General features: G+C 45.4%; 1 protein-coding gene, 2 long non-coding RNA genes and 1 pseudogene across 11 annotated transcripts; 2 read left to right on the top strand and 2 right to left on the bottom strand.

Moving 5' to 3' along the window:
- Positions 1-1,544: 1,544 nt before the first annotated feature.
- Positions 1,545-8,713, bottom strand: LOC307211288 (volume-regulated anion channel subunit LRRC8D pseudogene; annotated as a pseudogene). Of its 4 annotated transcripts, none has more exons than XR_013843966.1 (3): positions 7,952-8,713; positions 6,117-6,293; positions 1,545-3,371 (listed from the first exon to the last, which is right to left on the bottom strand). The product of XR_013843966.1 is annotated as a volume-regulated anion channel subunit LRRC8D pseudogene (transcript). The 4 variants fall into 4 exon arrangements; XR_013843969.1 differs by lacking the exon at positions 7,952-8,713 and adding an exon at positions 6,732-6,763; XR_013843967.1 differs by lacking the exons at positions 6,117-6,293; positions 7,952-8,713 and adding an exon at positions 6,823-6,884 and having other exon boundaries at positions 1,545-3,242.
- On the top strand, positions 7,142-7,703 carry LOC307211290. The gene is made up of 2 exons (XR_013836374.1): positions 7,142-7,240; positions 7,384-7,703. It is a non-coding gene; the product is annotated as an uncharacterized lncRNA (long non-coding RNA).
- Positions 8,714-12,622: 3,909 nt separating the features above from the next.
- Positions 12,623-23,562, bottom strand: LOC307210610 (volume-regulated anion channel subunit LRRC8E-like). 5 transcript variants are annotated; one of them, XM_079966611.1, is made up of 3 exons: positions 23,396-23,562; positions 16,346-16,484; positions 12,623-15,183 (listed from the first exon to the last, which is right to left on the bottom strand). In XM_079966611.1, exons 2-3 carry the CDS (start codon positions 16,481-16,483, stop codon positions 12,931-12,933), a joined length of 2,391 nt encoding a protein of 796 aa, XP_079822737.1. In that variant the 5' UTR covers position 16,484; positions 23,396-23,562; the 3' UTR covers positions 12,623-12,930. The 5 variants fall into 5 exon arrangements, with proteins under 5 accessions (XP_079822737.1, XP_079822734.1, XP_079822736.1 ...); XM_079966608.1 differs by having other exon boundaries at positions 16,346-16,488; positions 23,396-23,531; XM_079966610.1 differs by lacking the exon at positions 23,396-23,562 and adding an exon at positions 23,159-23,304 and having other exon boundaries at positions 16,346-16,488.
- Positions 17,783-18,582, top strand: LOC307210611. Its single transcript, XR_013836076.1, has 2 exons — positions 17,783-18,280; positions 18,446-18,582. It is a non-coding gene; the product is annotated as an uncharacterized lncRNA (long non-coding RNA).
- Positions 23,563-24,101: the final 539 nt, after the last annotated feature.

The following is a 24,101-nucleotide window of genomic DNA, read 5'->3' as shown; positions in this document are numbered from 1 at the left end:
AGATGCGTTAATTAGTTTTACGTACTGGTTTTCCTTTGACTTTCCTGCCATGGTCTGTCACCTCTAATTCAGATAACATCACCTGTGTGACTTTAGCTATAGTTAAGGATGTTTTGCCTTCAGCCAGAACATTCTGATAATATAGGTTTCTTCCAGCAAAATGCAAACCATAACGGGCCATTTCATTTCTATGGGAGTACAGTACTTTTTGTCTTCTGAGTTCCACTGTGTTGCTCCTTTCTATTTTTGGCATTCTTCTTTGTTTGTGTTTAAAATAAGGGACATTGTCCTGAATTGTTTTTGGAACTGGAGACACCACAGAGCTGTCTCATTTAACTAGAGACTAGTAAGATTACTTTGTGAGCTCGCTCTCCCAGCTTATCCACACTTCCTCTCATCCTGCTGCTAAAGAGCAGATTTTCAATTGGAAAGGAGCGGGGCAAGGGGGAAACTGCTTGGACCCATGCCTTGAAAGTGTGGGTCATGCAGAAATCTGCAGGAAACTACTTGGACCCATGCTTTCTATGCATGACATAAGTGAAAATGTGGACTAACCCTTTGTCAGTCTGCTTCCCAGTTAAGAAGACAACAATCCTATATCCACTCACTTTAGGAAGCCCCATTAACCACAATAGAACTTCTGCATAGGCATGTATAGGATTGTACTGTAAATCATTGTTTCTGACTGCAGGGCTACGAGGCCTCTCCTTTTTTATATAGGTTTTGGTATTTTTTATTCTTGCTGTAAGAAACACCTCTTTTCTTATGTCAGTGCCTCATTGACACATTTTTCATATATCTTTAAAGTGTCATTCCTCTAAGACAGGCAGGAAAGGGAGGTGCAGGAGGACATATCTTCTTTGTTTTGGCAGAAGGGCTTGTTGAACCCACACTTGTTTCATTAACATATGAGCGGCTTGGAAATAGAATCATAGAATTATACGGTTGGAAGGGACCTCAAGGGTCATCTAGTCCAACCTCCCGCAATGCAGGAATCCTGCCCAGAGCCGTCCCAAACTTCTGGTTAACAGCCAGGCACACTGATGGCCCATTGTGCCATCATATGACTAATATTCTCCTTTGGTTTCAGAAAGTGGATCACTTCACTACCTACAACTCCTTACACTCTTAAATTGAAACTAGAGTCCTGCAATTCTTTTTTTTACAAACGAACAAACATTGAAAAGATCATTTGGAGAAAATGTTCCAGTTCTATACATTAATTTGTATGTGCTCATATGTTTACTTTCAGCATAGCTCAGGGAAATCATGCCAGCTCAAATCTGCTTCTCTGTTAATATCCCAGGGCTAGAACAGATGTAATAAATGCTACAGCAATCCTATGCATATTTACTCAAAAGTATGTCCCTATTGGACTTATTCCCAGGTCAGTGTATTATTTGTTGTTGTTGTTGTTTTAAGCAGAAATACAGAAGAGGCTTTGGTTTCTATTGAAGTTTTCCCATTATTGGTGCCAATTCCTTGATCCCCCCCCCCAAAAAAAACACAGAGAGAGAGAGAGCGCTGTTATTTACCCCAGGGAGGAAAGTTCACAGGCAATGCAGGTACCTGTTGTTTTTATTTCAGAGCAGCTAATAAAAACTACTGCATTAAAACAGAAACGAAAGTTAAAGGATCCAGTTGTAAATTTGCCTTATCTTCAGCTCTCAGTTAATCAGAATATCAGAGGCTCCTTAAACTGGATCAGACTATTGATCTGTCTAGGTCAGTATTACTGACCGGCTGCAGTTCTCCATGGTTTCAGACAGGAGCCTTTCCTAGCCCTAACTGGAGATGCCAACAATTGAACCCAGGATCTTTTGCATACAAATCCCATGCTTAACTATTGAGCTGTACCCCTTCTTCTATATTCATATCCATATGAAATCCATATTCATAATCCCAGCCCAACAAGGACAGGTCTGAACAGTGCATCTTTCATCTTGCCAAAGTTGGTAGAGAGATACTGGTGGAGACCCCTGAGAGAGACAGACCCAGGTTGTAATGTCAGGAAATGTGATGTGGAATACTGTGGGCCTTCTTAGGTCAGTGGGGCCCATCTTGACCAATGCGGATTGAGAAAGGTTAGTATACCTATTTTTCTGGCTGGGACTGTTTGCAAGCTTCAGGACTTCCATTTCACAGAAGAGGGCCCTAGATAGCCTGGCAGCTTGTGAAGCCTTAGTTCTCTGATGCCCTTGAGTATCAATGCACATGCAGCTGCAGCGCTTCAATACTTGCCTTGTGTTCAAGGCCCACATCCAGCAAAGAGCTCTTGCTCATGGCTGAGAGGAAGATGGCAAACCGCCAGGAGTATAGTTGGTCGCACTGATCAGCCATGTGCAGGAGGAAAGCAAAGTCGTTGTAGACATCTGGGATGCCAAGAAAGTGACTGTCTTCTCGCATTTGCTTAAAGGAATACTTCTGCAGCGGCTGCCGCAGCAACCACACCAGTGGATAAGCCCCCACCACCCCATAGAGGAATACCAAGAACAGGTAGGTCACCATCAACTTCTGCAGAATGAAAGCCAAGCTATGGTTACAGAGGAAAACAGAGTAGCCGGTGAGGTTCTCTGTGTCCAGCCAGCAAACATGTTCAAAGGAGATGGCTCCTATGCAGTTGGAGGTGTAGCTCAGCACAGTTAGGATCTTGGCAACTTTGAAGATTGTTTGTCCCATGTAGACCATATAAATCAAGCTGGCACCTTCAACATGTGCCCTGAATCTGCAGATCTTCTCAAAGAGTGCCCGGCCCTGCTCCCTCTCCTTCCAGTCAAGGATAGGAGAGGATGAAGGGGAAATAAATTGTTCTTGACACCCTCTAGTATCCGTGGTTTTGGGTAGGTCTAGGGAATTCTGGCAGACCATTTCAGAGACGGCCTTGATGGTCCAAGGTGACTCGAAGCATTTCATGAGGATGGCTAAGAAGTGTTCGATCTTTGAGGACGTCTTAGGGTACCTGAACCAGAAGTTGCTGCTTGCCATTAAAATCAGTGAGTTGACAAGTGCTAGGTAAGGAAAATACTTGGAGAACCAAGGCAAAGCATTCTGATAGCAGACATGGTTTATGTACAGGTACTGCTGGTAGTCAAGGTTGATTGGGCGTCCACTGTTCTCAGTAGAAAACTCTTCACTGGTGGCACTGCCCATAGCTCCAGGCTTGAGCATAGCTGCTGTGGTCTCATTTAGCTTGTAATTCAGAGGCAAGCAGGTCATATGGTCAACAGAAATCAGCAGAGTACCTGAGAGGAGAGAGACCATCAGCATCGCTACTACCAAGTAGTCCATCAGGACATCCCACCAAGGCTTTAGAGTCTGGAACCGAGTGTGGGCATCACCGAGGAAGGTCACTTCTGTCAGGTTAAACATCACTAGAAGCAAATGGTAAGTGGGAATTGAGTAACATCCTTGGCTATTGCACTGAAACAAAGTCTGCTTGTTTAGCACATTTAGCTAGTTCTCTCTCTCTCTCTCTCTATATATATATATATACCTAAACTGTGAGCAATACAAAGTTACACGGAACAATATAAAAAGTTAAACATTAAAACTGTTCAGCGATAAATGACTAAAATACAGAACTGGTCACACTTCAAGGAAGGCTTAGTTAAACAGAAATGTGTTTGAAATTATAAAACAGAAGGCACTTGCATAATGCACATTGGGAGGGAGTTCCATCATTTTGATGCTGCCACACTGAATGCTCCTCTCCTGGTAGTTGTACAGCGGGCATTGTGTGGCACTATTGATAGCACTGTCATTGATGAACCAAGTGGTCAGGCATAACCCAAACTTAGAGACAGTACAGTTATGGCAAGGCTTTCCATACTAGGAATGGCTTGCCTTAACCTGTTGAGTTTCTGCCTGCCATACAGCTGCCAAAGACACAAGAACCTGTTTCCTGAGTGTCAACCATAAACCAAAGTCTAGGCTGCCATCCTGCACCCACTTACCTGGGTGGTAGCCCTAGTAAACACTAAGAGACCTTAGGGAAGATGCATCCTGGCTGCTACGGGGAAAAGAAGGGCAAACTAAAGAGAATCCAAAGACTAGAAATAAGACAGACAGAAACAGGAAAAGTGTGCTAAAGGACAGGGGAAAACATTAGCTCTTTAGGATCCCAGGGATTCCTAATGCCTGGTGTCTAAGCAACACATTTATCAATCACAGCTTCATTCGTTGGTTAAAAGCATTGACAGGCAGCAGCCCCCATCTTGCAGAAATCACTTAGAAGGGTACCTGTATGTTTTGCTTCATAACTTTCCTGGAAGGCTAGAGCCTTACTTTTTTAAAAAAGAAAAAGATGAAAGCTCATAATCTGTCCTCCCCCACCCAGGGACACCAATGTGGTCAGCAGGGCATCTGTGGATGCTGAGTTGGAACTGCCATTCCAATTGTGAAAAAATAATTATCTAGGGCAGGGAGGGATTTGTTGCCCTCCAGTTGTCACTGGTCTTAGGCTGGATCTAGACACATTAAAAAAGTGTTTCAGGAAAACGCGTTGTAAAACAACATAGCGGGAAAGCATGTTGGCTAAAGACAGAATTCCACAGTGCTATCTGGTGTCACAGTGTTATAACGCATATAAAACACTTTTTCCTTACTAATGTAGCTGCGTCCTCAAGCTCCTATCAACCTTTGCCACTGAGGAGTCTGCAACAACATCTGGAGAGCCACAGGTTTCCCACCCCTGACCTATGGACTATTAATTTTTTTAAAATAACCCTGCTTTTTTACTGCTATTGTGGCTTCCTTGTTATTGTTTTTAACATTGCATTTTAGTTTGTTTTTGTTATTATTTTATCCTGCATGCTGTCTTGATTATGCTTTTGGCGCAGAAAGCAGGATTTATATACCTAATTGAATAATAAGAATAATTGCAATGAGATGGAGTCGCTTGAAAAATATTCAATACGTTTTTTAAAAAAAATTCTAAGAATATAATTCATATAGCCATCTGCCGAGATGCTCACCAAGCAAGACCTATCTCCAAGTCATGAATAGCAACAACACTTCCTTACTCACAGTTTTCTCCTTAGATCCGGTAACCAGACTTCGCTTTGTGGAAAGCGGAAAGATGGAAAAATGCCTTAAGGCCATACAGAGGGTGGTTTACTCTGTGGCGTTTAGGCAAGTTTCCATTTCCCCTTCTTTGTCTTCCACGTCCTACAGTGGATCAGGCAAGTGGGAAATGGCCTAGGCTTAATGATATCCTACTCTGAGTAGATGGAAGAATTACTGTTACTTGAAGTTGAAAAGCAGAGATACCAATAAGTGATTTGCACATTTGTGCTAAAAGTTGTTTGTGAGAGGATCTAATCCTGGTGTCTCTGAAAGAAGCTGTTGCTTTAGATTCCAATTCCTTTTGGTTGTTGCTGCTGAAAATGTTGTTGTTTGTCCACGATATTCGGGGCTCCTCCAGAGAACCAGTTTATTCAACATTCATCCTGATATGCTTGCACAAAGCTTACACAATAATTGGACAATGTCTGATCTTCATTGAGCATTTGTTCTGATTTGTTTATGGGGTAGTTATACGAAAAAGAGTATTTATCTTATATTCACCCTTATTTGCGTGCAGGGTGTTTACGTGTCATTGAACCACCGTTAGACCTGCAAGTATAGGGTGTTGTACAAAATTAAATAATAATAATAATAATAATAATAATAATAATAATAATAATAATAATTCACTCATCCCACACTTTTGAATGCATTTCCCCTTCACTTTGCAAACTGCGAAAAGTCCATTGTTGTTTATTTAAAATGGATTTGTGACACTAGGATGACAGAGGGTTGCAATCCACTTTAATTGTGCAAACCTAAAGTTCCAGGATGTGTTTGTATTCCTCCCACAAAATATAAACAGTTTGGGGGCACTCTAAAACGTCCACCAACAAAACACATGCACTCCCAGACACTTAGCCTTGAAACAGAACCACTTCACTGTTGCTAGATCTGCAGCAGGCTGTCCTTAAATATCATTTAGAAGGGTGGTTTTAGCATGCACAGACACAAGCATTTTTTTGGCTGTGGTTATAACACTGGTCGTGGGTTACATGCCAACCTTCTCTCCCTCTCTGACTTCCTTATCCCATTTGGCATCAATTCCTCACCTGCAGGCGGTTCTAGAACTCTTCATGCACAACCTCTGCTCTTTTCTCTCCTGTCTGCAAGGATCTTCCTCTCCCAGACCCTCTCCTTTGCTTGTGCATTAAGCCTGCACACCACACTGTACTCAGTGCAAGAGGCTTTATTCCGTTTCCATGGCAGCTCCAGGCAGGACGAAAGGACTGGAGGAAGGAGGAGGGAAGCAAAACTCGTTGCTCGGGATTCATTTGCTTGCAAAGGGATTGCTACCAGTTGTGACAAACTCCCTCACTCACACTTCTTATTCTGTCTTCTGTAACTCACTGTGGAAAAATGTGAGAGAGGGGGGAAGGAAGGAAGGAAGGAAGGAAGGAAGGAAGGAAGGAAGGGGCGAAGCTAAGACCACTAAACCACTAGAGAACTTCTCACTTACAAAACATAGTTCCCTGCCTTCATTTTCTCTTCATAACAACCCTGTGAGGTAGGGAAGGCTGATAATAACAGCCATAAGGTCATCAGGGGTGGGTGGAGTGGCTTGAGCAAGAAATCTGTTCCCGCATTACACAACTGTGAAATAAAGAGGCTAAAAGGTTTTCAGAATGAATCAAGGACTAACTGAAACTTTGAAGAATGTGACGCACATGGAAACTCTAGCCACACAGGAGAAAGGGAAGGGCACACAAGTTGATACAGGTCAGTTTAAGATCCAGGTATCCCTGGTGTAATACCAACATGATAGCCATCACAGCATACTGGCTCTTGTAGGCTGCAAGCTCTCTGGAGGCAGAGCCCTGTTACACTGTGTGTGCATAAACCAGGATTCCCAGCAGACTGGTGTCTTAATCTCTGCAGCACCAGGACTCTGCTTTAACTGCATGTTGGGCAGGCTGAACTCTGCTTCAACTACATGTAATACTGGTCTACCTGAGCATTCAGTCAGGTGACCCTCAAAGGCCAATCCCTGCCCACTAGGCCCAATAAAGCCTTAGCCCCAGTCTGAAGGACTCTTCTCTGGTGTGATGCCTGCACCCTAAGCTACTGTCCCTGTTTTGGACCACCCACTTGTTCTTGCTCAGCTCCCTCAGCTTCTCTAGGTCCCATAACAAGACCTGAAACCTGACTGACTCATGTCTTTTGCATGTATCAGCTGGTGGGTCCCGCCCTTTCTGATGTGTGGTCAGAGTTGGCACAGATGCAATATATTTTGGTCAAGGTTTCATGTACTGTATTCCTTGATTCAGTTTTGCAAAATCTCTCATTAAAGTTGCATTATTTTTCACTTGTGCAATACAGAAATATAATCACCCACTCTACCCACATACAGCTTTGTAAGACCTGACACAGCCGAACAATGTGGTTGGTTGCAATCCCAGAAGTCTGTATGCTGTGAAGGAGGCTTAATTCCATATTAGGAATGGACAGTGCCCACCTATTTATTTATTCCCTTTAAAAATGTATAACCTTCCCTTCCAAAAGGAAGTCTGCAGCTAACTGATCGCAAAGGAGAGCAAATCGCAGTTGTGCATAGGCTGAGTCTTCAGTGGGGTTTGAAGAATCAGCTATTTGACTTATACCTGAAAAACCTTGTCTAGTAGAGTTTGAACACCCACCACTTTCACAAATAAAAGTGAATTTTATGATTGCTCTTTGAGGTGCTTGAATAATTTTAACCACTAGGTGGCATTAGGCTCCAACACACAGCCAATGAACCTAGTGACGTAGCACATAAATGTTTAAGCTGCAACAGTCTTCTGTGTTTTCCTACACAGGACCGCCATGTAATCCAAACAAGTATTTGGGGACCTATTCATTCATTCATTCCATACATTTGTATGGTGGTAGTGCTGCTGTTGTGACCCACCTTAGATCAGGCAACCTAGTAGTGCGTCCCCAATCCACCAGTTGAAGGGCCTCTGATCGAAGAGAGAATATAAATCTGTCGGGTATCCAATACTGGCACAAGTAGCTACTGGAGCAAATGATCCAGTCCGACATCTAATCCATCATGTCTGGACCCTTTCAGTCATTGCCCATATCAAAGGCAGCGGATGTACATAGTGACAATCCCAACAATTTATGACAGACTCCTCTGTGGTGCAGGGCAGTGTTTTCCCAAACTCCTTGCCTGAAACCTAAGGTGGTGTACTGCTTAGATGATAATTTATTACATTTGTATACTGCCCTTTGCCCATATATCTCAGAACAGTTCACAACCTAAAAATACAATATGAAAGCACAAAATACATGATAAAAACAAGAACAAAAAACCCCACAAACCAATAACCCCACTCACCCCCTCCCACACACAATTTTTAAAGGGGTACAAGATGTCAATCAGCCCAAGGTCTGGTTGGAGAGGAACATTTTTGCTTGGCATCTAAAGGTGTATAATGAAGGCACCAGTTGAACCTCCCAGGGGAACTTCAGACCTGGGCAGGGAGGGAGAGATGCAGGCCCTTCACACCTCTCCCTAGGCCATGCCTCCTCCTGAGGCCACACCCTTCATTGGCCCTCAGGCGTCTGGTTGGAATGTGACCTTGAACTGTGCTTCTCGCTTGCCTGGCTTACTCCCGGGTGCTGGGGTTAGGATTGCAGCCTCGTGGTGAGGCATCTAATCATAAGCCTGCATTTTTATTAAAGCTTATATGTTTAATCAGGGCCTGTATCTTAAAAAGCTTAATGATTTTCAAATATTTTATGCCAGGAGACCAGTTGCTTAAAAACCTTGGCAAGATATTTTTACTCCTAGACAAGGGGCCCCCCTGATTTATAGCAGAAAACAATTCTCAAAGTCGTAAAAACGGAATTACAGGCTGACAGCCAAGGTTACACTGACCCTACAAATTAAGGGTGGATAAATAGTAAAATGAGCCATATCTTCTTCCTAAGGTTAAAGAAGGTCAAGAGCAGTGAAAAAGCATCTAGCTGGCAGAAACAGAACATTTTCTGGGAAGACTTTTCAAAAGCTGTTTGTTTCTTAAACTAAGATCCTTTTAAGATTTCTTTTCCTTTTAAAAGGTTATTTATGTATTAAATATATTAGCTTAAATATAATTATGCAAAGGATTTAAGAAATGCTAGATTCTTATTTCATATAGTTGTAAGAGTTGTAACTATCCTGAAATTAAGTCAGGCACCAGCCCCCCCTTGCCAGACAGAAGACGCCAATCGAGCGCTCTTGATATATGGTTGTCAGGCCTTTTGTTTAGAAACCTTCAAATGAAGGAGATCTCTCAATGTTGATGTGAACTCAATCCTTGACATGCATAAGATAAAAATTCAAGATTAATTATCTGTTTTGGAAGGCAATAGGGCAAGGAGGGCAAGAGGTGAGCTGGTAATTAAGATTCCTTGTTGAGACACATGTAAGATATATTACTACTTATTTGTCATTTATAGATAGAAGAATATATAGCTTTTTGATTTCCATAAAAGGGCAAGAAGGAAATGGGTGTATCTTTTGTGATTGGCTCTAGCAAACAGCCAATAGGAATTTCAACCAGGCTGATTGGACAGAGGCAGCCACAGGAGGAGCAAGGGGGCTGGATTAAGGAAATATAAGTGCTGGCCAGAATGGCAAGAGGCCAGGCCAGAGCTTGGTAACCATATACCACTGTGCCTCATATTTATTTGTCTGACAAATAAATTACTATTTTAATTTCTCTATTGCTGCGTTGAATATTTCATTCCAGCTAAGCGTTAACCACAAGCAGGGTGCTACAGTGGTCTCTGCTCAAATGTATAGGTCATCTTCCGAGGCCCATCTCTAAGTGTTTCAACCTATTTAGGTTAGACTGGTGGTGATCAGAGAAAGGGACTTTTCAGTGGTGGCACCACATTTATGGAATGTCCTCTCTAGGAAGCCCAGCTGGCACTTTATATCCTTTTAGTACCAAGTACATGGGAACATAGGATTCTACCTTGTACCAAGTAGGGCTCTTTGTCCATCTAGCCCAGTAATGTTTACTTTGAGCAGCGGCTCAAGTAGGTGAATCTTTCCTATCACCTGTTATCCTTCACCTGGAGACTGAGGTGGCCTTTTGCATGTGCTTTACCACTAAGTTATGCCTCCTACCCAATTAACTGAAGATCTCTTACACTGACTCTGGCCTTTTACAATGTTTTACATCTGTTTTAATTCTGCTGGCATATCTTCTACCCCCCCCCCATGTTATTTAAGTATTTTAAGTACAGTGGTACCTCAGGTTAAAGACGCTTCAGGTTACTGACGCTTCAGGTTACAGACTCCGCTAACCCAGAAATAGTACCTTGAGTTAAGAACTTTGCTTCAGGTTGAGAACAGAAATCACACAACGGCGGCACGGCGGCAGTGAAAGGCCCCATTAGCTAAAGTGGTGCTTTAGGTTAAGAACAGTTTCAGGTTAAGAACGGACCTCTGAAACGAATTAAGTTCTTAACCTGAGGTACCACTGTAAATGCATTTTGCCAGGAAAACAAAAATGTGAACTGCCAAATAATTACTTTGGTGCATGCTCATGTATACACCAGGCCTCCCCCCACAGAGTTAACACCATCAGTGTTATTCGTGCCACTAAAGCATGTTCCTGCACAATAGGCCTGTTTTACAACCTTGCTGCAGAACAGCCTCTTCCAATTTCCTGGCCTCAGAAGCACTCCCAAAATGCAGCTATGTTGGTTGGTTTCTCCCAGTGAGTCACATAGCAGGTTCTCCTTCCCACCCATTGCTTCACATTCCCACCCATCTCCTCCTCCTCCTCCAACCACCATGGCATGAGAAATGAGGCCTATTGTGCCATTCCCAGGTATGAAGCATTGGCTGGCTGGTTGCCTGGTTGCCCCAGTGTAGGGCACAGCTTGCTCCTGTCAAAACCAAGGCTCAGCAGCTGAGTCCCAAGGACTGCTGCTAAGAGTGCAAATAGATATGGCTGTCTCCTTGCCACTTTTCTATTTGGTCTTATGAATGTTGACTCAAGTGCAAGTGGGATTTATTCCCGTTATATGTGCACAGGACTTCAGCCCTCGTTGTTCAGCAGGCTCTGAATTTAGGACTTCATTAACCAAAACAATAATTACCAGGGACTACTGCAACCTCTCCCTTATTGTGCAAGTTCCCTCAAGCAACTAGTTCTCAACAAATGGAAGGTAAAATCATTATCCAACCACCTCTATATATTCAATCTGGCAGAAGACATATGAACTAAACTATTTCGGACCAGATTGTGAGGTTTCTAAGGACAAAGCAACTCTATGAGCAAAGACAAGTGGGGGGTTAGGAACATTACACACACACACACACACACACACACACAAAAGAGAGAGAGAGAGAGAGAGAGAGGGAGCGCTAGCACAGCATCTGCTAAAAGTGTGCACTATTGTTTCTTATTGCCATGCATTTCAGCTCTCTTATTTTTAATAAACTTTTTCTAAACATACTTTAACTGGATATGAAGCAGTCTGCTGCCAACAGGTAGGATTCTGAGGCCAGCTTTGGGTTGCTTTGCCATTGAGGAAGCAGGGTCCCTTTTCCAATGGCTTTTACACGCCCCAAAGTGCTCTGCAATCAGGTAAAGCAGGAAGAGAAGGCCAGGCTATGGCAGGCCCAAAAGAGTCTGCTTGTGTCTCACGAGATTATAAGAGAGCTGAGACCCAAAGGGACGAAACAGAAGCAAGCCCAAGCCACCTGGGAAATCAGCTCAGCCAACGTGAACCAAAGGCGGCGGCGGCGGCGGCGGCGGCGGGGGGGGGGGGGTCCCACATCTCCTTCATGTGCTAAGCAAAAGGCACTTACCTGCCTTGATTACAGAAAATGGGTAGAAAGAATATCTGTGCTTATAGGAGAAGTGAGAAAGCGACTTCTCTAATTGAACCTATGCTACGATTGGAATATGTGGAGAACTGATTAAAGGCTCCAGGGGGAAATGAGGTGGCTTTTCATGAGTGGTAGTGAGGATGGGTTTTCACAGTGCAGTATTCCTCCTCTCTTCCATGTGTGGTGCTCACTGAAATTACATGAGAAAGTAATGAGAGAGGAAGTGAGTTCTGAAGAGGATCTGAGGTGCTGGGCTCTCCTAGCCTGAAGTGGGAAGAGATCTGAACAGCCAGAAAGTTCAGCTCTAGCACTCAAGCAGAACTGATAAACCAATGTAACCCTGACTGGCAAAAACAGAAATCAGAAGGGATTAAGGTATCCATGCATATGTACACAGACACACACAAACATAAGAAGATTCCTTACAGTCAGTGGTATGTGAAGGCATTGTGCTCTGGCCGTCCAGTGGTAAGGAACAGAGCCGTTCTTTGAACAAAGAAGTAAAGGGAATTAGGCTATTTCCCTGTCGAAGAGTTGCCTGTCCCTAATTCCCCACCCCATGATATATAGAAACTGCAGAAAAGAAAGTTTTCTAATAAGCTCAAAAGATGGGCTTTGTAAGCTACAGGCCTGCGAGCTGAACACATTGATGAGGAGAAGGGAACAGAGATAGGAGTTTTGAACAAAACAATCCCGCAAAGCCCCAGGGCATTTCACAAAGATACAACAGTACACAACACATGTACAAAAATAGCTATAATTATGATTTGGTCAGGTGTAGCTGTGCTTCCGCCCCTACCCCAATGGATAATTCCTGTGGTCTTATCCATTCAGAAAACAGGGTTGTTTATTTTTTTAAAAGTCGCTTTCTACTTTTGCTCTTTGTCTTTTCAATTCCTTTGCTCCCTTATTAGGGTGAAAAGTTCCCACTCCCTCCTTGGTTCCAGCTGAAGACAGAACTTCAGCCAGCTCCCCCATTCAGTCCATGCTTGGACTCAATGGGGCCAACACATGAGAGGACACCCCTGTCCCCTTTATCATTCTCCTCATCACTGATCCTCCATTTTCTCCCTAATTTCCAAAGGCAACGCCTCATAAAGACTGCTCTCCACCAGCAGGCCACTCCGTTTGAGCACTGGGCACTGGCCAATCTCCAAGGGAAGGGCCTGAAGGGGGTTTCCTCTCAAGTCTAGTGTGGAGAGCAAAGGCAGCCAACTCACACGGTCAGAGAGGCGATGCAGTTTGTTGTGTCCTACTTTGAGAACCCTGAGCTGCTTGCAGAAGAAGATTTCGTTTGGCAGTGCCTCTAAGGAGTTGTGAGAAATGGCAAAATGCTGAAGGCTCTGCAGGACTCCCATCCCGGGAGGGATGACCTGGATATTGTTATAGGAAAGGTCCAAAGTGTGCAGCCTAGAACACTGGAATAGTTGGGAAGGGAGGACCTCAATGCGGTTATGGCTGAGGTCAAGCTGCTCTAGGGTCTTGAGCTTGCGGAAGTGTTCAGGAATGCTAGAAATGTGGTTGTGCCAAAGTTTGAGGCACACCAGTTTGCGGCAATGCTGGAAGCTGATGATCTCCGCAATGGACTGCAACTGGTTATCCTTGAGGTCCAACTGCTGCATGTTCACCAGGCTGAAAACAGCATGGGGGATGCGTTCCAGGTTGCAGTTTATCAGCTCCACTTCTTGCACAGAGAAGAGCTTCTTGAGGTTGTTGAGGGTCACTAGCTTAGTCCCATCATTGTAGATCCTGAGCTTCTGCAGATGGGCGGCAACGTCAGACACGCTGGGTGGCAGTTTTGAGATGTTGCTGTGCAGAGTCAAGGTCTTCAGATTCCTCAGCTCACGCAGGTTCTCCAGAGTTCCTGCCCGGCCCATCTCTGGACTGAAAAGTCCCGAGATGTGCAACTCTTCCAAGCCTCTCAAGTTGTAGGTCCATAGTGGTATATCCTTAATGTCATCAAACTTCACAGTCATTACCTTCAGCTGTTCGCGGAAGAACATAAGAGAAGTGAAAGAGAGCTTGACGGGAGAGTTGATCAGTGTGAGCTCCTGGAGCTGGGCCAGCTGAGTCACTGAGGGTGGGAATGTCACATCTTTGAGGAGCTCCAGCTTCAGGGACTGCAGCTCATTCAGCTCAAAGGTGGTGTCAGGCAACCCTGGTAGCATGAAGAGATGGAGCTCCAGCCGGCCTTGGGCGTTGGTTTGCAGCTTCTGCCGCAGTTTGTCCACCGTCCACTCATGACTGAGGTTGATCTGCTTGAGTCTGAACTCGCTGACCTCGGAAAGGAAGACAGCAAAGCGCTTGGAGTAGAGGGAATCATACTGGTCAATGAGGTGGAGCATGAAAGCAAAGTCGTTCTTGACGTCAGGAATGTCACTGATGCCTGTCTCGTTGCGTGCAAATTGAAAGGAGTACTCTTTCAGCGGCCGGTGAAACAGCCAGTAGAGCGTGTAGAGACACGTCATGCCGTATATGCCAAGGAAGCAGATGTAGCAGATGGCCAGTTTGGAGAAGAGGTGGGCTTTGGTGTGGTTGCAGCAGAAATGGTCATAGCCTGTCATGTCCTCCATCCTGACAGTGCATGGCACAATGAAGCTGATATTGGAAACCAAGGCTGCATTGTAGGCAATGATGACGAGAAACTTGAAGACTTTGAGAACGGTTTGGCGGATATACATGGTGTAAAGGATGTCTCCCTTTTCAACGTGGAGCCGGAACTTCTTCACCTTTTCAAAGAGAGCCTTGGCCTGCTCCCCTTCCTTTTTGTCCAATAGGCTAACCGGGGAGGACTCTGAAACCTTCTTTTCTGACACCGATCCCCCGGGGGGGTTGAGTTCAGCTGTCTCGCTGGGAGCACTGCTTTTCCTCCTCCGGTACCCCTTCTCTAAGAATGCATTTTCCTGGTTATCCCCAGAGACTTCAGAGATGGCTCGAGTAGTCCAGGGCGAGTCAAAGCACTTGCTCAGGATGGAGATAAAATGCTCAATCTTGGAGCTGGTCCCAGGAAACTTGAACCAGAACGAGGTGCACGCCATGAAGATGAGGGTGTGGATAACCACGAGGTATGGGAAGTATTTGGCGTACCAATGGAGGGCCGTCTCATAGCACATCTGATTGATGTAGCTGTACTGTTGGAGGTCTAGGTTGTTCTTCAATCCATTCATTCGCTGGTTGGCTGAGGGTCCTATTGGCTCTGAGGCATTGGCTCTCTTTTTCGTGAAATCTTCACAAGATGCACCAGTGAAAGTTGTGCCATCAGGCACATGGTTGGGAAGGCAGATAATCTTATCTTGTGTCACCTGTCACATCAGGTTAGGAAAGAGAAGAGAGGAACATGATATAAAACAGAGGCTGGTGGCAGAATGCAACAGTTTATATCAGGTGGGGATGAACAAGGAAAGCCTTGAAGTGGCTGAATGGACTGTACCTCTTCATATAAATATATATATTTTTAAGTCCCTGCAGGTAGAAAACTAGCATAGCAAGGAGTGGGCTGGTCTAGAACAGCTCTTTCTGATGTGCTGGTTTCACTTTTAAGGAGTTTTTGTTCTACATGTTATTTAGAAAGGCATCCTCCCCCAACTGTAGTCTGAAATGATAAAGTCTAATATCTAATACTGCTTCATGTGTAGTCAAAATGGACCTAATTTAAATGAATTGATAATCTAGTCTTAATACTAAAGGGACCAAGGGGAAAATCTGCGCCTGTATAAATCTGCTAATAACTCATCTGCATGCATTTTCTATGCTGTGTCAGCTATAGGGCTGCGTTTTCAATACGGATTACGGAATGAGGGGGTTGTATGAGACATGTCTTATCTTTCCTTCTCAAGGATCTAAGGAGTGTTATGATAAAGCATTGGCAAGAGAAGGTGAAGTCATGGCACAGAGGTCCTTCCCAGCCCTACTATGGTATCTATCACCTAATACTTCATGCCCTTTCTGTAACACAGGATAGAATCTTAAAAGTTGTGGCTCCCATACCTTTCTTTTCTGTACTAGGGCTGCATGAATCCAGTGTACTCAGTACTCAATCCCTCATCTCTGCCACATTTGGAGAACAGAGCCTCCCTGCCTACATTACTGAGGCTGCACAGTGCTAGGCCACCACCCCTTACAAGTGGTTGGCTGCAGAGAATCCAGCCCCCCAGGCTGTAGACCAGAAGTCGACCATTTCTGTGCTAGTTTCGTTTCCACCCTTGCCCAGACTGCCCCCAAACATTTAGAGCCTCTTCTCTTCTCCCACAGGCAGTGGAACATCACCCCAAGATTCCAATGATTCCAAGATTCCAATTCTCCTTCCTTGGAGGTTTTTAAGCAGACGTTGGATGGCCATCTTTCATGGATGCTCTAGCTGAGACGCCTGCATTGCAAGGGTCCTTTCCAACTCTACAATTCTCTGATTCTATGACACCATGGCTGCATCTAGGCAATGCGTGGGCTCCCCCCATACTCACTCACCTGCAAAGTGCAGCCAAAAACTCCTATCATCAGCATGGCTATGGTGATGTACTCGGCCAACACATCCCACCATGGCTTGAGAACCTTGAAAGCAGGCTGCTGGTCTGTGAACTGCTTGAATTCGGCCACCGGGATCATACTGCCTGCCAAAAGACAGTGAAGGATTAGAACAGTTTAGACAGTGAAGGATTAGAACAGTCACTTCTCACTTTTAGCAATGCTCATGGGATGGCTGCAGGGCCTATAATCTCTCCCTGTTCTTGCACAACCTAGGTGTCCTTTGTCCGACATACATACACCACTGGGACAATACCATGTACATGAAGAGGGAGCTGCCTTCTAGATTGGTGCCTGCCCTAAAACACTTTAATAGCCAGTGTTTACACCGGACAGAAAACATAGCCAAATTAGGCAGATTCTGGCATCTACTGCAGTAGCATCTCTAGGCCCATAAGGACCCCTTGCAGTGCTTTGACATGCTACTTCCTCTTTCATGGGCCAGCATCCACATCTTGCAGAGAGGCAGCTTATCTCAAAGACCAAGAAAACCCATTGTTCCTATATGGCTGACACACCCAGGACCAAAGCAGGGCAAGGCAGGGCTACCTGGTCAGAAACATTGCTGCAGAGGGGACTCACCCAAGGATTCAAGAAACTGCCATTCCTCACTTGTGTTTGCTAACATATTTAAATACACAGGGAAAATAGAAAAATACAGATAGCAACGCTGGCAACCTAACAGTCTCCCAAAGTGATGATGCTTATAGATTTTATTGTGGTAGTTTGACGTACAAGCCTATGGGGAAGCAATTTTTTATTTTTAGGACAGGTTTTTTTTGTAGAGTCTGGTATTAAGAGTTGAACAAGAGAGGTATATTCATAGTTTGGACCCTGGTCTTGGGGATGGAAGGACCAGACTCAGGGCCACATGCATCTGCCTGGTATATGATGCCACTGGGAATATAATGCCCAATAGTGTCACACTGGAATAAAGGGATCAGTGTTGTCTATTCAGATGATCCCACTATGCTACCAATTATACTGCCTTCTATGCAAGATTCTCAGAGATCTAAATGCGCAGCCATGCCTTCTTCATCGAGGAGGGCAAGACCTACTCACTCACCCAAATAGAGTACTCATGGTGAAGATGGATCTGGCTTCCAACACCACCAGGAGAAAACTAATCTTTGAATGGACTGGTGTAGATATGGCAATCTCCTTGCTATAGCTTATGCAAAGTTCCTTTGTCTCCTCTCTTTTGGTTTAGGATGGGATGGCAGAGTCTGAGTCAGGAGTTACATGTGTATCTGTCCTCTGGATGACACCTTCTGCAGAAACCCTAAAAGAGCAACCTTCACAGCTACATTCCTGCCCAGCACCTAGACTCTGGCACCATAGAACAGAGCAGTCTCTGAGATTCTGGTTGCTATAGTAGTGCTCTCGCTACACTGGCCTGGCCAGAGATGTTGGAGGAGCAGCATGGAATGTGCCAAGGAGAACCAAGGACGTGGGAATGCTAATCCTGCCTCTAAAGTCTAGTGCTGCCTCAGCCCTACCAAAATCCAGAAGGAAGATACTCTTTAGCAGTTTGATCAGAGGGTGCGATCTCTTTTCATCCCCCTTTCTGTTTATCTAATGACCCCCAACATTGACTTCTCTTCTCTTGGTAAGCATGTAGGATCTGCCTCTGATGGTCCTTGATTGCTCTGTGCTAGTCATTCTATCGAAGAGGAACATAAACAGAAACTGCATGGGCAAAATTCAGAACAGCAGAGGGCAGCATGGCAGCAGACTGAGTATCCATGGAGTCTGGTGGTCCCTGAACGGCTTCATCAGTTTCATCACACATTAACTGTGTGTAGATGGCTGTGGCTTCTCAGTACAATTGCAGGTTCCCAACAAATGTGCAAACAGTGAAATGTGTATATATGAAAGGTCAGCATGAAGTTTAGGTGTTGGTTAACTAGGGGCGGGGGAACCATGTAGGGGAAACATACTGTGCTTAGTACGGTACGGAAATTTTCTATATATTTTTTTCATAACAATAATAATTGTTAATTACAATAATAATTGTGTTGTGAATCACCCTTCCTCCAACAGAGCCCAGAGTGATGTACAACAAAGGATAAACAACAGAATTACATCAATGATGAAAACAAATACAGAGTTAAAAGCAGCCAACTGATGTTTCCACCTCCATCTCCAGTTCTGAAACATTGCACTACTGTACATTGATACATATGCCTCAGATGTTTGATTTATCACCATCTACATCTCATCTTCATCAAGCAGGATTCATCCAACTTGACTGATGAAGTTATAGTTCCAAAGTAAATAACACTTTAGAAAAAGAGTGAAAAATATGCTTCTCTCTAGACTCACCCCATACCAACATTTCCTTAATCTAAATCAGACTCCCAAAGCTATGTGGTTTAAGGGATGTCAAATTGGACCAGGATAGATTGACCACTGTCATCCATGTACTGGTAACCCCCCCCCCCCGACTGGATTGCTGCAATACAGTCTCTGTAGGGCTTGACTGTTCACTGGGACCAAGACTATCACCATCATGTTATGCTACTGCAGAAAGAATTGCACTGGCTGCTGATTAGTTACTAAGATAAATTCAAACTGTTGATTTGGGTATACAGGTTGAGACTAGGATACCTAAATGATACTCTCACCTCTTGTATACCCAGCTGGTCATTGCACTCTGAAAGGGATGGGCTGTTCCATATGATAGAGGAGTCTGGCTTTTAGTATGGAGGTACCTACTCTTTGGAATTCCGTCCCATTTACACATCAGGCAGGCGCTGTCTCTATGGTATTTGCAGCGTCCATTGCAGACCTTCCTTTTATTAACAAGCCTTTTAAGTGGAGATCTTTTGTATTAGATTTGAAATCATTTTTTTTGTTTTTCTTGTGAATTTTTCCCCACTGTGAAATCACTTATCAAGAGATTTTATAGGAAACAATAAATGGAAATGAATAAATAAATGTAGTAGACTCGCTTTGACTCTACAGAGTCAGCCAAATGGTTTAACTGAGACAGGCCTGGCAGCAACTGGCAAAAAAGTCCCCCAGATCAAAGTCAATTTTGATGGTGGAAGGGCACTTCCACAAAGAGACTATTGAAAGCGAAAAAAGGTGTTGGTTTCCATTATCCTTCCCAGCCTTCCAAGAGTTGTAAAACTTGTTTTCTCACTGCTACTAACCTGTTACAAAAGATCATTGGGTGCAATTTACTAAGACGCTCCTCACGGGCAAGTGCAATGATTAACAAGAGGGGTGTTGTTATTGACTGCACCAGGGGAGACCCCAAAATCACCCCAAGGAAAGGGCAACCAGGATGACCAAGTGGCTTGGAGCAACTTCCACATGAGAAAAGCTTACAACATTTGAGGCTTTTTAGTTTCAAAAAAAGTCAAGTAAGCAGGGGACGTGCTAGATAGAATTAGATATGGAGTCGAGAAAACAGAAGTTATTCCTCCCTCTCGCATATACTAGAACCCAGAGACATTCAATGAAGCTGAATGTCAGAAGATTCAGAACAAAGGAAAGCTCTTCTTCGTGCAGTGTGTAGCTAAACTGTGGAATTTGCTCCCACAAGATTGAGGGTTGGCCACCAATTTGGATAGACAAATTTGTGGACGTTCTGCCTCCCCTGTCGAAGGCAACATGCCTCTGCATACTTGTTTGTGGGAAACACAGGCAGGGAAGTTCTCTTGCAGGATTCCCATGGGCATCTGGTTGGCCAATGTGATGCTGGGGAAGATGAATCTTTGGCCAGAACCAATATCCCTCCATGATAGATCATTGGTGCTGTTCCCCAACGTCAATTTGACTCCTTTTGCTGAGAGCTGGCTCATGCCCTTTCTTAGCTTCTTCCATAAGAACATGTCTGAACAGCTGAAACAGACACAGTCTGCATAAGGTTCTGGTTTCTATGAGCACCAAACCAGCCAGGTAATTATCTCTGAAGGTTACCATTCAGAGGAAGCAGCCAAGGGAAAAAGAAGCAGGAGGGGGTGAACAGAGGGCAAATCCAGCAATTTGAATAATCAAGCTTTTAATGGGACTTGTAAAATGTTCTGAAAGTAATGGAACTTATATAAAAGTTAATGTTATGAGTAGTAATTTTCCATAGAAAGATCTCTTGGAACAGAAATAGCTTCAGGGCGTCCTAGCTACCAGCTCTTCTGCTTCTGTCTCCGCCCAGTTTAAGGAAAAGAAGTTTTTTTAAAACAACAACAACAATATGCTTTGGTTCCCAAACTACCTGCCTTCCATGCTAATCTCAGATGGCATATACCTTCCAAAAAAAGAGAGTGGAGCACCCAGGAATTCTGCCTTCCAAATCATTTCCCATACCTGCTAATCCCTCTGCCTCCTCCTGCTCCTTTCACACGCCACCTTTCATACTCTCTCCACTAAAATACATCCCATTATTTATTTCATTTCACCTTTTTTTTTTTAAAGAAAAAAGCCCCTTGGCGTAAAGCGGGGGTGGGGAGCCTCATGCCTGCAGGCCAAATGCAACCCTTGAGCCCTCTCTATATGGCCCTTGGGACTCTATCCAGACCACACTTCTCACTATCCCTTCTTCACAGGAACGGCCTCTCCCCATATTAAACCATCCCGGACTCTGTGTTCATCATCTGAGGCCCTTCTTCGTACACCTCATCCACACATGAGGTCCAGAAGGTGGAGCAGGCCTTTTCTGCAGTGGCTCCCCGTTTGTGGAATACTCTCCCCAGGGAGGATCACCTGGGCCTTCATTACATATTTTTAGGCACCAGGAGAAAACGATACTCTTCAGCCAGGCCTTTGGCTGATTAATATCCTATAGCCTTTCAAATGTATCTGCGGGAAGGGGGTTGTTTTGGTTTAAAAATTTTTACTATGTTTTATCATGAATTTTATTATGTGAACCACCCTGAGATCTTTTGATGAAGGGAGGTATAGAAATTTATTAAAGAAATAAATAAATCACACTTTGAGGGGTTTTGCCTGGCTGGAATGTGTCCTTGAACTCTGATAATGCCTCCTGCCTGTGTGGATAAAAGGAAGGAATGGAGGGAAGGAAGGAATGGAGGGAAGGAAGGAAGGGAGGGTCTGCAGGTGCCTAGAGAGCGAGAGTAAATCAAGATGTGTTATAATTAGGGAGGTTCTGTGCCAGACTGACTGTACAAGTCCTTATCCCCCTACTTCCAGTCCAGACTAAATACTTTCTAAATTACAGTCACTCCAGCGGCTGTGTGTCTACGTATTATCTTCGTCAAAGTGGAAACAAAACAAGAGGTACATCAAGCTGTGGTTTCATTGTCTCAAGCTGCAGACATTTAAAGCACACCCACCCAGAGAATCCTAGGAAGCACACCCACCCAGAGAATCCTAGGAACTATATAATAGTTTGCTAAGGGTGCTAGGAAATGTAGCTCAGTGTAAGCTACATTTCCCATGATTCTTTTTTGTAGGGGGAGGGGTGCTTTAAATGCACGGTGTGTAAATGTGTATGCAGCCTTTGAATACACAACTGCGTGTGAATAAGCAGCTCCCAAGCTCTGTCAAATTATCTGAAGAGTCTCCCAGAAATAGGCAGGTAACACTGAAAGGAATCAGGGAGCAGGAACTGCTAGCCAACTCCCCCCTGCAATTATTTATCTTTCCTATCAACTAGTTTTCCTTGCTGTTCTCCCCACCCACTCCTTGGAAAAAACAGCATGTAAGTAGAGACAAAGCAATGAGTACCTGCTTTAGAACGCTAGAAAGTTCAAGACTATTTTTCACCCAAGGAGCATAAAATTTAGTTGGGGTTGGTGGGACCTAGTTCTCCCCTTACTCCCCTCACCCCTGCAGTTTGAGAGACAGAGAGAGAGAGCGCTCCTGTATTTAAAGATTTTGGAAAACTCTAGTTACTTTAAGCCATGGTAGTTCTAAAAGTTCCCCACCACAGGCAGCCCATTTGCAATGGTTACATTTGGGTAGAGATGCACCATAGCATATTTAAAGCACATGGCTTCCCCTGAATAATCCTGCAGACTGTTGTTTACCTCTTACAAGCTACAGTTCCCAAGAAGCTGTGTATTTTAAAAGTATGGGGCCAAAACAGTGGATACAATTAAAGAAGCATAGAATTGTCATCTAGTTCAACACAACTGGATCACACTAAAAGTCCATCTGGTCCAGCGTCCTGTTCTCACAGCCCATGGGAAGCCCACCAACAGGCGCTGGTCTCAATGCCCACCCCCCCCCCCCCTCACCCTTGCTCAATCCCTTGCTTTCAGCGATGGCTACCACCATCCCCCCAGGCTCACCAAGCCCCTTTCCAGCGCCAGGGCTCATCCCTGGAGGCTGTGATGTAATATTAAGGAAGGAAGGCCCCCTTGTGCATGCGCAGGGTGCCATTCCAGCCGGACCAAATGTAGTTTGGGGGGGGGAGCTTCCTAAACTCGGAAGCTACAAACTGAGCAAGTTGAGGAGATCTCTTCTTCCAACGTTCCTTCATTTTCGAGGAGTAGATCCCACTAGCGCCCCCCCCGCACTTTCCCACTCCATCGGACAAAAGCCTGCTAATCTTGCCCCCACAGTTTACCCGAGGGCAAAACGCGCGCTCACAGGGTAGCGCGCATGCACAGCATCTCCAGGCACCGTCGGTGCGCGCGCCAGGCTCCCGTTGCTGTCGGGGGTCTAGACTCAGGCATCGCCTCGTCGGGAATGGAAAACTCATCCACACTCTGGGAACGGCCGGGCCGCGTTAAGGCTACATACTCGCTTTCTTGCCCCCAAGGTGGGAGCGGGGGGGAGCAATACCTCTTGCGGCAAAGTCAGGGTGGGCCGCCCGCCGTAAGTGCGCTGCCTAGGAAGTTCCACGAGGAGCCATGTGGGGATCCTTCCAGGTAAGCACGCCGGCTCTGGCCGGATCTATAGTCCCCCTCCGCGGCCACACTTTCGAGGAAGTGAATGGGACACGCTTCGGTCCCTTTATGGGTCGATCCCGCCTCTCCCTAAAACCGACGTCCCAGCCTGCGTAAAGACGCGCACACTCACCGACGGTTCCCACCAGCCGCTTGCCTGGAGTTTGTAGGCTCTCGCTGGCTGCCCCGGCCGCCCGGAAGCACCTGAGCCGGCTTCCTTGTGGCCACCTGCGCTAGGAGGCAGCGGCCCTTGCTGGCTTCTCCGGCGCCGGCGGCGATGTCGGCCGGTACAAGTGGCGCCCTCCTCCAGTGTTGCCGTGCCCGTCCCTCCCCAGGCGCCCGGCGCTCCCGCCTCCCTGCCCATTCCCTTGAGCTGGCTTGGGGAAGGGAGGGAACCTCGCGCAGGGCGCCGCCGCCCAGCCAAGCACCGAGCGAGAGGAATCCGCCCCGACGGCCCACGCGAAGCGAGGAAGAGCAGCCCGAGACGGGCCCAGGCCGGGAACCACCCACTGGAGGGTTGCCATTTCCAGCTCCTCTCACGCTGCCTTGGAACCTCCCTCAAGGATCGCTGGACGTCTGAAGCAGATTCAGGATGCGGGGCGGGCGGTGTTGGGACCTGGTGGGTTCTGATGGACGGCTGACCCCAAGTGGTGACTGCCAAGTCATGTGGATGTGACAAAATGCAACAAAAGGGTTGGCTAACTCATGGCCTCTTGACTCCTTCCACAGTCAAGGAGGAAGTGAGATGACATCTCAGCAAGATCCAAAGTGCATCAGCCTGGTCACCACTTGTGGTGGTGGCTTTGCCCTTCTCTGTTTATCTCAAACCACTCTAAGAC

Source organism: Podarcis cretensis (assembly GCF_951804945.1).
Source record: "Podarcis cretensis genome assembly, chromosome: 2".
NCBI classification, from domain to species: domain Eukaryota; kingdom Metazoa; phylum Chordata; class Lepidosauria; order Squamata; family Lacertidae; genus Podarcis; species Podarcis cretensis.
Note: the sequence above shows the minus strand (reverse complement) of the source record. Positions and strands in the feature narration are given on the sequence as shown.